General features: G+C 38.4%; 2 protein-coding genes across 2 annotated transcripts in view; one reads left to right on the top strand and one right to left on the bottom strand.

Moving 5' to 3' along the window:
- Positions 1–435: 435 nt before the first annotated feature.
- Positions 436–10,010, top strand: tmtops2b (teleost multiple tissue opsin 2b). Its single transcript, XM_055157758.1, has 4 exons — positions 436–1,154; positions 2,762–3,087; positions 5,045–5,278; positions 8,979–10,010. Exons 1-4 carry the CDS (start codon positions 788–790, stop codon positions 9,192–9,194), a joined length of 1,143 nt encoding a protein of 380 aa, XP_055013733.1. The 5' UTR covers positions 436–787; the 3' UTR covers positions 9,195–10,010.
- Positions 5,280–13,223, bottom strand: part of st6gal2a (ST6 beta-galactosamide alpha-2,6-sialyltranferase 2a) — a 47,157-nt gene continuing 39,213 nt past the window's right edge. Inside the window, 1 exon segment of the mRNA XM_020939101.2 lies at positions 5,280–7,910. Coding sequence (XP_020794760.1) covers positions 7,663–7,910 — 248 coding nt within the window. The 3' untranslated portion in view covers positions 5,280–7,662.

Genomic DNA, 13,223 nt, shown 5'->3' with positions numbered 1-13,223 from the left:
TATTCTTCAGTCCTGTGGCGCATTGCTTGCAGCCACAATTTCGTCTGCCAATTTCAAAAACGGTAAGGTGCAGTTGGAGGCTGCATAATATGGGGGACTTAAGGGGGGAAAACTAAAATGACATCATTGTGCAGTTTACTCATCAACAATTTTTTGTCAAGTCCAGTTCCTTGGAGGCTAATTCATAATTCTGCTTGCTAAATTGAAAGTTAGAGCCTATACTCTACATTTAACTGGTAAGTACCTCTCTGCAGGCTATTCGTACATTTCCAATTTAGCCATAACCCATGTCGAATAAGAGCTGTCCAACATATAGCGCAATACTGAAGCACACACGAACCCATATGCGCACACACTCGTGACGTAGACAGTCACCTTTAAAAGCCTCGTAGTGGATCCGCGCGCGTCTGATTCCAGTGTGGACGGAGCGCACGGATTATCTACTTCTCCTAAATGTTGAGCGAAGATGGTCATAGTTAATGGAATGCAGTTATGAAAGAAACAAAAATGGTTTTGAAAAAGCTCATTTGCACCTGAAAACGGCGTAGAAGACGCACGATGCCTTTAGGTAACAGGTGCTATTTGAAGTGAGTTTTATAGAGCTTGTCAGCGAATATAACTGAATATGTGATGTATTGATGTAATGTATTTCAAAGCAATGTGTTTAGTTACATTAAAATTACGCACCGGAGACGCGCGTCCCCCAGAAACGATAACATGGACTCAAGTGTGGACACGAATCTAAACTTTCTCAAGCTGTGATCGACGCCACTCAAGGGTCAGATGAATGGCCCGCAGGATGTTTTCTGGTCAGGCTGCTCTGAACTACAGCCTCAACCTCAGTGATGAGCAGGGTCACTCGGACTTTACCCCGGGCGCAGGCAAGCTCACTCCCCCCGGCTTCATTGTGCTGTCCGTGTTCCTGGGCTTCATCATGACTTTCGGTTTCCTCAACAACTTCATAGTGCTCATTTTGTTTTGTAAGTTTAAGAAACTACGGACTCCGGTCAACATGCTCCTGCTGAACATCAGCGTGAGCGACATGCTCGTATGTCTTTTTGGCACCACGCTCAGCTTCGCCTCCAGCATCAGAGGACACTGGCTGCTCGGGACCAGCGGCTGCAGCTGGTACGGATTCATCAACTCCTGCTTCGGTAAGTTTAGTTAAGACTATCGGTATGGACCCAGAGTCATGAAGCGCATTCTTCCCAAGCTTATTTGAGCGCAACCAAAATGTAGCCTAAATATTGCATCTTTTTGTTATAACTTTTTAAATGATCAGGTGCTTGTAGCCCACTGTTTTCACTTTTACCCTTAATCATAAATTAGGCGACTACACATTATTAGAATCAATCTGTAGGTTATTAATAATTTATGTAAAATATGAACATTTGAAACGTATTTTTTTAAATAGTCATACAGATGTATTTTATACTTTCCCTGTAAATCATAGCATTAATGTTTCAGGGTCACACTGTAGCATAAAAAGTGCTATGCATCTGAGGCACTTTATGCCATGGTTCTGAAATAAACTCTTTACTAAACTCGTTTAGATTCAACCTGTGAAACAACAGCCTTTTTACAATTGCACCATTAGAACCCATTTATATAGAGGGCCTGTTTGTGGACTTCCACTTAGTGTCAGTTTCCATAACATTCAAATAGGCATGTTGCTTTCACATACACAGACTGTCAAAACATAAAACAGCGATATTAAGGCCCTGCTTATTTGTTTTATTTTCTCCATGAATCCCATACTGTCACTATCCTGTCATGCATCCCATGGGGAACCAAAGAGTGCTTTTGCACTGAACATACTTGACACATTTACAAAAAGCATACCAAGAAGGCACTGTTTACTCTCTTGATAAGTTGTTTGTTGTATAAGTTTGTTTGTATATCTTACCAGTGGTCCTAACTTTAGTGAGTTTCTGACATGTGTGATGCCTCTAAGTTCACTAACACAAATCAATCTTAATTTGCATGATCTTTTTCCATAGAAACTGTATAATTTGTCATTCTTTTCAAAGTCCGTTGTACATCTATAGGCCTAGTCATTCATGATACATTATGCCCTCATACACTAAACATCGTAAATTATTTAAACTGGTGGAAGCTACAAACATGTCATTGCAGTCAGTTCCTCCAGCACCCACACTTAGCACAGCAGGTGGTAACAAAACAGTATGTTAACTACATTAAAAGCCATGTAGTCCAATACAGAGGGGGATAAATGCATGTTTGAAATGTAATGAGCCAAAGAGCTGCCAACCAATTTATTCTCTTATTTTCTTTCTTTTTTCCCCTTCATTGTGAATAAACAGTAGAGAACAAAATGCAACACTCAACAGCAACACAACAGAAATCATTAACAGACAGCCCATTTCTGTCAGCTCATTTATTTTCTGTGACACTTTATTAGTAGTATAAAGAGGTCCCTAAAGATTATTTATCTTCTTATCATGCTTCTTTTAGTACATTAAAGAATATGTGATTATACATTTTGTGGGCAAAGAGGGCCTAAACTCTGCTACGTATTGATTCACACAGCTAGCCTATAGATGGCTCGTTAAAGTTGAAGTACACAATTTTAGCTCATGTTGTTGACGGTCTGTGCTGGTGACCATCTGAATAAATATAACTATAAAATATGATACTGGCCCAAACAGAACTAATAATATGGTAATTGACTTCCTAAATAGTAAGTGACTTTCTGACTTAATAGATCATGCTTATTGTGCTTCCCTATTTCCATTCACAGGTATAGTGTCCCTGATCTCTTTGGTCATCCTCTCCTATGATCGCTACAGCACTCTCACAGTGTACAACAAGCGAGGACCCAGCTATAGGAGGCCTCTAGTAGCTGTGGGGGGCTCTTGGCTCTATTCCTTGTTTTGGACAGTGCCCCCTCTTCTGGGCTGGAGTAGCTATGACATAGAGGGAGCAGGGACCAGTTGTTCTGTGTCCTGGACCATGAACTCAAGACAGTCTCATGCCTACATCATCTGCCTCTTCATTTTCTGCTTGGGCCTGCCCATCATGGTCATGGCCTACTGCTATGGCCGCCTGCTGTATGCCGTTAAAAAGGTATGCTTATGCACTCAAGATTCACAAATAAAATGTAATGAAAAACACACGTATGGCTTGACAATTATAATACACCTAAGCCTTGAACCTGTGATAATTGTGAAGGAAAAAGTGGTTATGAGTGAGTGGGTGGGTGTGATGATTTAAATTGTCTATGTAAAGCTGTAGGCTACGTGCAATGTATGAAAAGCAAGATACATCTAAAGTAAAACCTCCATTATTGTGGGCTTTTACAATGTCAAATTATAAGATTCTCAGCCTATGAAAACATGGACTATGAGTCATTATGCCTTCACAGAGAAGCGAAAATGCAATTGAGCACAATAGCACTCAGTTTTTAAGAAAAGAAATTGTTTTACCTCTATAACTGTCATAATAATAATGGAGTACCTTTTATACCACAAGGTTAACATGATATAATGCTGTACAAGGCACTGGTAAACAATGCAATCTTTGGGTAATTTAAGTTCAAAATGTTTTTATTGATGAAGAGGAGATGTCAATTTTAATTTCAGAAAAATGTGTAAGTGACAGAAGACGAGTGATGCTTCTATAAAAATCTGCCAAAGCGGCACAAAACGAGTTTGAAGTGTTCCCTGGAGTATCCACATTGATATAGGCTGGAGAGGTTTCTCCTCCTTTGACTGTACAATCTATATCTTCATTAGAATTTATTGATGGGGATGCTTAACAAGTGTGCCCCATATATGCTTCATATTCTATACAGTAACACACAAGTAAAACAATGTAAAATAATCTATGCAGATATTTGTAATGGTATGAGGACTTGAAAAGCTGAATCATTTTGCTCTGTGTGATTGAGATTGTTGAGTTGTGAGCCCAGGCTGAGTGGAGCAGGATTACAACAGGATTACATTAAATCTGATGCTGTTACATTGCTTTGGTCATTTTGAGGTTAAAATAACTTTAGCATGATTTTGATCAAAGAAATTTCTGTCATGCAATCTCATTTCTAAAAATGTTTATGTTTAAGGAAATACCAGATTTTTACCACTTTTATCACTCCTTTTTACGATATATTCACTACTGCATTTAATCTTTTTGTAGATGCTACACAAGTGCATGTAATGTGATTGCCTATAAGCAAGCCAACTTTCTTTGTATATAATCCCATCTTTAGTGGCGTAAATGGCTTAACTGTTGTGTTAAGAATTATGGCGTGAAAAGCAATGTGCATAACAGTATAAATTCACAATATTTTAATGTGAAGTGAAAGACTTGATACTCAATACCAATTTTGATAACACAATCTTAATTAAAGGTGCTACATTACGCTATTTTCTGATTTATGTTATAGTGTTGTTTCCTCATCAAAAACATACCTGGAGTTGCATTTTGCTTCATTTGCTTATATTTAACACACAAACCCTGCATATTTAAGTCTATTAAGTTATGCTCTCAAACAGAAAAAACTCTGTTACACCTTGTGATGTAATGTGATAATACAGGCTTAAAGGTGCAGTATGTAACTTTTTGGTTGGGGATCTAGGTGACAGTCCCCCAATTAGACTTGTTTCTATGGGATATGTCATTGTTCTGTCTGTAATATTCCACAATGACATTAGACACTTCTACTTTACATTTTTTAAATTGCAGCAGTTTTATAGCTCAAAAATATCTAGAAAAACAGGCGTTCTGACTGTGAGCAGGGTCAACTCTCCACGGATCTGACCTGTAACTTGGTCTGGTTTGGTCTCCATAATGATAGAAAGGTTTAATACCATACTGTGAAACATTCCAGACAAAGCAATAATGTCTCCACAGAGAAAAGCATTTGACCTTTGTACACAAAAGCTTTATAATTGTGCTAATATAGATCAAGACAACCTCAGCACAGCACATTTCTCATAAGGGGGTGCATGGAAGGGCACCAGGATCAATAAATACTTTTTAGATAGTTTGTCCTTCTGATCAGCCGCCGTTCTTTTTCTCATAGGTGGGAAAATTTCGAAAAACAGCCGCCCGTAAGCGAGAGTACCACATTTTATTCATGGTTTTGACGACAGCTGCCTGTTACCTGCTCTGCTGGATGCCTTATGGTGTGGTGGCAATGATGGCAACATTCGGCCCACCTAACATCATCAGCCCAGTGGCCAGTGTGGTGCCCTCCGTGTTGGCCAAGAGCAGCACTGTGATCAACCCAGTCATCTACATACTCATGAACAAGCAGGTAAGGCATGACATGACCACATCTTTATTTACACAGTAAAAAAGACACTTACAAATATTTAAATAACAGTTCAAGTGTTATAAGAGGAGTTAAGTCATAAACTCAGGCATGGCAGAGATGATTTAGTCTCTGTTCAATACACTTTAACACTAACAGCAGAAGTGTCAAATAAACGAGAACGTTGAGTCCTTACAGGCAGTGAACTGCAACAATTCTGAATAAAATCAAGTAAAGAAAATTATTTGATAAAAAAACAGATAAGGTTGTCCAACTTTCTTTTTTAGGCAATTCATGTTTTCCCATACAATAGGTTAAATAAAATCTACTCTTGGTCAGAGCACCTATAGTCCAGCAAGGAGACTGTATCCCTCATTAAGCTCTCTAAAATGACATAATTAAAAAGGAGTTTGGCACAACTATATTGAGATGCACAGGTAAGACTTCCCTCAGGCGCTGCACATTATTATTAAGAGCTCCCAGGGAATCACAAGCCCCACGCAGCTGCCTGCCCTTTCCCTCCACACAAACATGCTCAGAATTAGCTGCTCAGGACTTTAACTGGAACTACTGTGGCACAGGGCAGCAGACAGTTTAGACTCTTAACCCTAATACAGTCTGACATGCTGTGTGCACTGGAAGGCCAGCATCTAAATGTACATAAAATATACAGTGTTACAATCACAACCAAGAAAACAATGATTTCATCTCTCAATAGTCTAAAACGCACTGTTCAAATCTACATGAACAAAAAGTTGACCCTAAATTTCATTGTCAATCTTCATAATAATTTTACTGCAGTTACCATTTTTTATTTAAAACTTACTGAACCAAACATAAACAAACCACATAAAAGTAGAATGGAAATTGTTTAGTAGCTTATGTATCCACAACTATAACAAATTGCATCTTAAACAGCTATTATTCAAGTCTTCAATAAGGATTAAAGACAGCACGGTTAAATTCAAATCAGTGAGCAGTCATGTTAAAATAGGATTTAGCTCAGCTTGCATCAATGTGATGAAGTACCAGGATTAGTCGCAAGTTTAATTCACTGAATTACACAACAGAATTAATTCCATTTAGCTTCTCACTTTAATTAAGAGCTATAGATAATTAGAGTAATGTTATTATTGTGTTGGTTCTTCTAGTTGTCTAATATTAAACAATAGCACTATTGAATAACAAGCATTTTAGCCCAACTAACACATACTTTATGTTTTATTAAAACTACATCCCTCCTTTTCCCACACACTATAATACGTAAAACATGTCCTTTACATTATTCACTCTCTTTACCAGCACAGCCAAGAAAACATCTCAAGAAAGACTCAACAAGTATGATACAAGATTATTTTCTGCAAGGTTAAAAAAACCAAAAAAAAAAAAAAAAACAACTTCTAACTATCTTCCATGCATAGCCATTACCTTCCAAGGCAGAGATGTGGCACTGCTTATAAACAGAAAACAAGTCCAACCAGAGCCTGAACAAATCTTTGAAGTATAAGTGGTATGTCTCTGATCTGAAGATGCTACAGACCAATATTGAAGGGTTATCGCTGTAGGAAATGAGCTTCGTGTTGTTACATATTTAAAGAATGTCCCTGCAGTGGTACACACATGCTCGGGACTGTGCACTAAGAACCAGACAGGAATTACATTCAATTAAGTCACCTAACCATCAGAGAGTTTATATCATGGAGGTCCATACAGCAGGTCTCCTACAGCAATTCATCCTAAGTGTTGTTCTCCTGGCCCCACTGTTTTGGGGTTCAAGTGTGGTCCATTGGTCTGAGCACTTGTTGATCTTTGAAACAATTTGGCCCCATTATCCAGACATTTTGAAAAATACATAATAAAAAACAGTGTCCTAAAATAACTGCAAATGATTCAATTAACCCTAAAAATGTGATTGTTTGACTGACATGCGCCAGTCTAATTTTGAATATAACTGGAACAACATTATCCAGCCCAGCAAAAAAGTCAAGTCCCCCCACCCCTCCTTGTAAAAGTGTGTATGTACTTAAGACAGTCAGCAGAGATGACATTATGATTGTATGTAAAAACAATACATCCACTGGAACAATCATAAAACATGGCATCTATTAAAATCACACTCTTATTGTAGTCTAAAAACTTGTCCTAACCTAAGCTCCAAATCTAAGTTGGCTCAGCTAAAGCAGAACAGAACATCCCATTGCTTTGTCCTATTGGTGCAGTAAACATCTTGATGACGACACCATGGTCCAGTTAATGTCTCTGCGTGGGAATACCTATGGCTTACTGTGTTTATGTAAGCTGCAGATTCCAGGCCTTTTTGCACTGCACCCTTCTTCAGCCCCCCATAGGCCAGTGTGTACAATGTCTAAGAGGATGGGATGCAGTATTCAGACGCCACAGTCTATCGTGCTGAGCCCGGGCAGAGTGACCCTGCCCTTCCTGCGCAGGTCATTCTCAGGCCCAGTGTTGAGCCTCTGGATCAGGCTCTTCTCGTACAGCAGAGGGTGGTACGCCCCCAGAGTGCACGCTGCATCGAAGTAACGCTCATGGTAGTGGCAAAGGTCTGACTGCCGCACAGACGGAATGTACTCATAGACATGCACCTTCTCACACAGCGCCATCATCAGGAGGATACCTGTAACAACACAAAGTTTCATTTACATGGTCATTAAAAAAAAAAGATCAGATAAGCCAGTAATTAGACCTGATTTATGGTGTGTGATTACATGCAGAAAAGATATCTGATCAAAAACACCTAGTGAAATGTGCGGTAAATCCATGGCGTTTTAGAGAACCACTCATTTCTTCTGGGAAAGCCCTTTCTTTCGAGCTGTCCTTGGACGATTCAGGTTCGATTGGTGTAAATGAATTCTCCTCTGACAGGGATCAGCATTTTCTATGGTGCTCCTGAGAGAGGTCTATTCCTAATAGGTAAATGTGTTTGTGTTCAGAGCTTTGTTGGTCTAAACCTTTGAACAAAATGCATAATGCAAGAGCATGTGGAGTGGCTCTGCTGCAGCCATCACAGCTCTGTATCTTTGGACCAACATGAAGTCTTTTTACACAAAGCACAGTGAGCTCCCATAGATTATGTTGCCTTGGTACTTTTCATTCTCATTTTTGTCAGCTTCTGCAGCTGCTGGTCTGTTGATCATTTACTCAGTGAGAAAATACAGAGCTGTTTTCCACCTGGCATACAGTGAGACAAGATAACAACATATAGTTCCGATCCCTTTGCAACATATGTGCACTTTGCTGATTTCTTACAAAAGGTTTATTCACAAAAGTCTTAAGCTTGAGCTCAAGTAGATTACAGTGTAAAGACTTGTCCTTCAACAATAATGCACTTTGAACATTCATCAAAAGAAAGACCATTTGGTTCTTTTGTACTCCACATAAAAACTGTAAGAACCATATTCTTCTATAACATTTAACATCATTATACTCTCCTTTTTTAAACTCCTAGTCTGAGTTAGTACAGTTCTAATGCCACAGGTTATATCAGGACCCACTCTGTATCCCCAGATGAGTTTAGGAGCTGACTATGGACATGAAAGTGCACTAAGTCATGACGAGGACTTTTTCCAACTCTGGAGTTGTAGGCACTATTCTCACAGCGAGTACAAAACCAAGGTCAATCCACTTCACATAACACTGAGTTTTGATGGACTCCCTCTCTTTCTCTCTCCCTCTCTCGTCCTAGTTCTACAGGTGTTTTCTGGCTCTGTTCCACTGCGATCATTGGTCTGTGGAGAATGGAAATACTTCGATGCAGTCCAAAACCACCGTGATTCAGCTGAACCGCAGAGTCTACAGCAACACAGTGGCCTGTACCGCCCAGCTCTCCAATGAGACCCTCAACCAGTGCTGCAGTACCCCCCACATGAAGCACACCACCCCCCCTGTGGCCACCACCTAGAGACACCCAGCACCACTCTGCAGGGTCTTACCACAAAATATCAATCCAAGCAACACCCATTTTTATGTTACGAGAATGTGTTATGTCATCATATAGCTGCTGATGAAGATAAAGTGGTCCATTTCCACACTGTTCGTGTCCATCTCAAGTATGGCTACCTATGGGAAGCTTCACGCCTTTATGCATAACACATTAACAGTGAGCAGACTTCTTGTCCTTTGATTGTGCTGGTGAATCATACATCTATAAACACAGCTGCTAAGTGGACATCAGAACAATAATGGCAGGTGGCAACTGGGGTCATCTCTGTACAGTCATTTGCTGCTATTACAGCATCAGTGCTAGGGCGTCTTCAAGCTTTTCCCACAGAGTCACAGGGCACAGCACCAAAACTGTTACATTTATGGACCAAGAGATACTGTTATGTGTTGCTTGAAAAATACGTTTTAAAAATGGACCAAAAATGGGACAACTTTTGGACATCACACTTGGCTATGTAACTGTATTGTCAACACATGTGACCATCCTGTTTCCTGAATTATTGTTGGACCGTTTGCATTGTATTGCTAACTCGGTCAGGTGAATGCTGTACTGCAAATCAGGGTACAATTAAAATGTTTCAGGTTTATATTTCAAAGCTAATTTAATTCATTAGTAGCATTATCATTTACTGTATGAGCTGCCCAGTACGTGACTTTTAGCCAGTATCACACCCATTAGTCATTTTGTTAATGTACATCTGTGAATTGTGCTTGTGGACTGTAAGAATCAATTACCAGCTAGTCTTTTCTGCCGTCACTGCCCACAGGAACAAAATTTACCAAACGTCTTTCTTTAAAAAAATCTGCATGTAGGGTTTTTGAACTACTTGTGCGTCAAAGTGATATAATTTTATGTCATTGTTTTGCATGTTTTTACATTAAATGGTGACACTGATTGAAATTCCAATTGTCTGTGCTGACTGGTTAGTGATGGGTTGAAGAAAAGAGGAGGTAAAGATGTGCATTATATTTTGACAGAACCTCCATCCAATTAATAATACTTTTTTTTTTTTTTTTTAAGGGTCATATATTACACAAAATTTGCTCTTTTGCGTTAAGCTCTAATGCTGTTACCTCAAAAACATACCTGGAGTTGTGTTTTGTTTCATTCACACATGTTTGAGTAACCCTTTATTATTAGTCTGTCTACAAAATCTCCAAAGCTCTAAGTTTTCTGTTTTACCTTGCGATGTCACGAAGCAGTATTTTTCATGTTAACGATTGCCTTTTACCTTTAGTTCAGTAGAAATGGGCAATTCTAGGGCTGAAATTATCCATATGATTCTTGACTAGAATCATAGTAAGTAGTCAAGGTGTATGGAGTTTAAAAACACAGTGGAGCACTTTCTGTATTATCACATGACATCGCAATGTGGAGTGTTTTCTTATCTCTAAGGATACGTATGACTGCTGTGGACATTTAGCACAATCTATAATTTCTGACTTGCTGAGTGGCAGTTTGTGACAGCAGACCTTTTAAAATGGCTGTAACCTTGCCAGACCAATCATGTAAAACGTGATAACAAGGTGACAGTTAATGGACCACCCAAAGCAACTTAAGAATGCAATTAAAACAGTACGCAGCTGGTCTATCTCTAATTAAGCTCTTACAGATGGCTTTGTACACATTTCCAGACTACAAGATGGTGTTTTGCTACAGGCTTAGAACACCTATTGTAAGTGCCATTTGATGGTATGTGGAGAAGCCATGTCTGATCATTACAACTGTCAATCACACAAGAGCCCCTATATCTCCCCCGTCAATGGCAAGGATTTCTCAAAGATAAAAATACACCCGAAAGTCCTTCTTGAAATCTCACCAGGACTGTTGAAATGCTGAAAGGTTGCGTTGGATTGAATATAAATCACGTCTGTAAATAATGTACCAAGGCTACCAGTAAAATAGGGAAAACAGCACTGTATTAAAGGTCCTATATTACACAAAATTGACTCTTGTGAGCTTTAAGCCATGTTAGAATGTTAACTAATCAAAATATAGTTGAGTAATCCTTTATTATTAGTCTGACTACATTTCCAATTTCCAAAGCTCAAAATACTCTGTTGCACCTTGTGATGTCATGAAGCAATAGTTTTCAAGTTAACAACTCCTTTTTACCTTACGTTCAGTAGAGATTGAGAATTCCAGGACAGAAATCATCCAAATGATTCTAGTGAAGGTGTATGCAGATTAAAAAACACAGTGGAGCACTTCCTGTATCGCCACGACATCACAATGTGGCACAGTGTCTTCAGTTTGAGAGAAGAACTCAGCCTATATGCAGAATATGTGCGTTAAACAAGTGTGAATGAAACAAAACACAACTCCGGGTATGGTTTTGATGAGCAAACAACACTATAATAGATCAGAACATAGCGTAATATGAGCACTTTAATGAAAAACTTCTGTCAAACAGCAATTTCTTACACAATTAAGCATTTAAATCCTTAAGCATTGCTATTTTCTGCTGATTACAAAGCAGCAATGTAATTCAAATACCAGCATGGGGTGTTTAGTAATTCATATAGTGTATGGAAATACATACAACAGCATTAAAAACTGGCAAACTGGTGAAATGGAGTCTGTAAATTTCATACCAGCGGTAGGTGCGAGCAAGTGTTAGAAAAATAATATTTATAAGTAAGAACAAATGTGATCCTGCCATAGAGAGGAGTAAACAGATCCACAAGCCAAATATGAAAGCACTACACAGACTGCATATGATTTTTATGAGATGTGCTCTAAATAAATATTGCAAACATTGAAACGTTTTCAAAGAACACTTTAAAGCTACTACAACTTAAATGAAATGCAATACACACATGGTCGATTTTTCCATGACCTTGACTGCAACCTTTAACACTTATTTTACAATTCAATTTGTATATGGAGCTCATGGTTTTCACATTAGCTGCATCCTAATACAGTGTCCATACTCACTATTCAGGAACTGCACAAATAGCTATAGAGACTGTAGTGGGAATGGGACAATAAACAATAATATCACTGCTGTCGTACATTTTGTATAATTGTAAAAATCCCCAACAAAGATTCTCAAAATTTTCACTCCAAGCACCACCAAAAAAATTCTTTGGCTTTCCGAGTAGCACCAGATCTAACAGGATCATTCTAGGTCAAATCTAGGGCTAAACTAGGTCTAAAAGTGAACTATATCATTTCCATTGTAGTTTTAAACAATAAATGATCAAATGGAGGACAAATATTGGATAAAATTGACCCTAAATTAGGCAAACCTACGAACAGAAGAGCTGCTACTCTAGATCACTGCTGAACCATTTTATACTAGTTTTAACACAAAATTAATACAATATAAAATTATCTTTATAATTAACTTGACCATAATTATTTTGGTAATAATTGTGATACTAAATTTCAATATTGTCTCATTTGGAGTGTAGAGAGCAAATTTCTGCCTTTCTACCACTGCCATGATTTCTTCCCACCACTGAATAGTCAAAACTGTCAAAATTGCATCTCCATTTTTTTAGATTTACTTGAACTATATTCAGCCTTACTGCTGCTTTTGGAGCTTAATTATCTAGTTTAGTGTGTGCCCAGGATTGGACCCTCTTCCTATTAATTTACATGAAAGGGGCCCATGAGTGGTTTTACCTCAGCCCTCCAAATTTCTATCGATGGGCTTGGCCATAGGAGCCACTTATTCACCTTTTTAATGCTAAAATCTTATTGTATTAAAAAAAAAAAAAACTAAAATCTCCCTACTTCTATAAATAAAATGTACACAATAAATACTGAGCTCTAAAATATATTGTTCCAGCTTTCATATATTGAATAATAAGTCAATATAGTGACTATCGTGACAGGCCTAGCAACACCTCCTTTGATGTATTAGACTTCCCCATAATTCATGTCTAGTGTCTGGTTCCAAGTAAACAGATTATTCTTGACAAGTATATTTACCGCAGGGAAGTGTGGCGCACCCATAAATTAAAAACTATAGTCTGCTTC

This window comes from Boleophthalmus pectinirostris, unplaced genomic scaffold, assembly GCF_026225935.1.
Source record: "Boleophthalmus pectinirostris isolate CB_2022bp ecotype Guang Dong unplaced genomic scaffold, ASM2622593v1 HiC_scaffold_1, whole genome shotgun sequence".
NCBI classification, from domain to species: Eukaryota; Metazoa; Chordata; class Actinopteri; order Gobiiformes; family Gobiidae; genus Boleophthalmus; species Boleophthalmus pectinirostris.
This window is presented reverse-complemented; position numbering and strand designations above follow the sequence as displayed.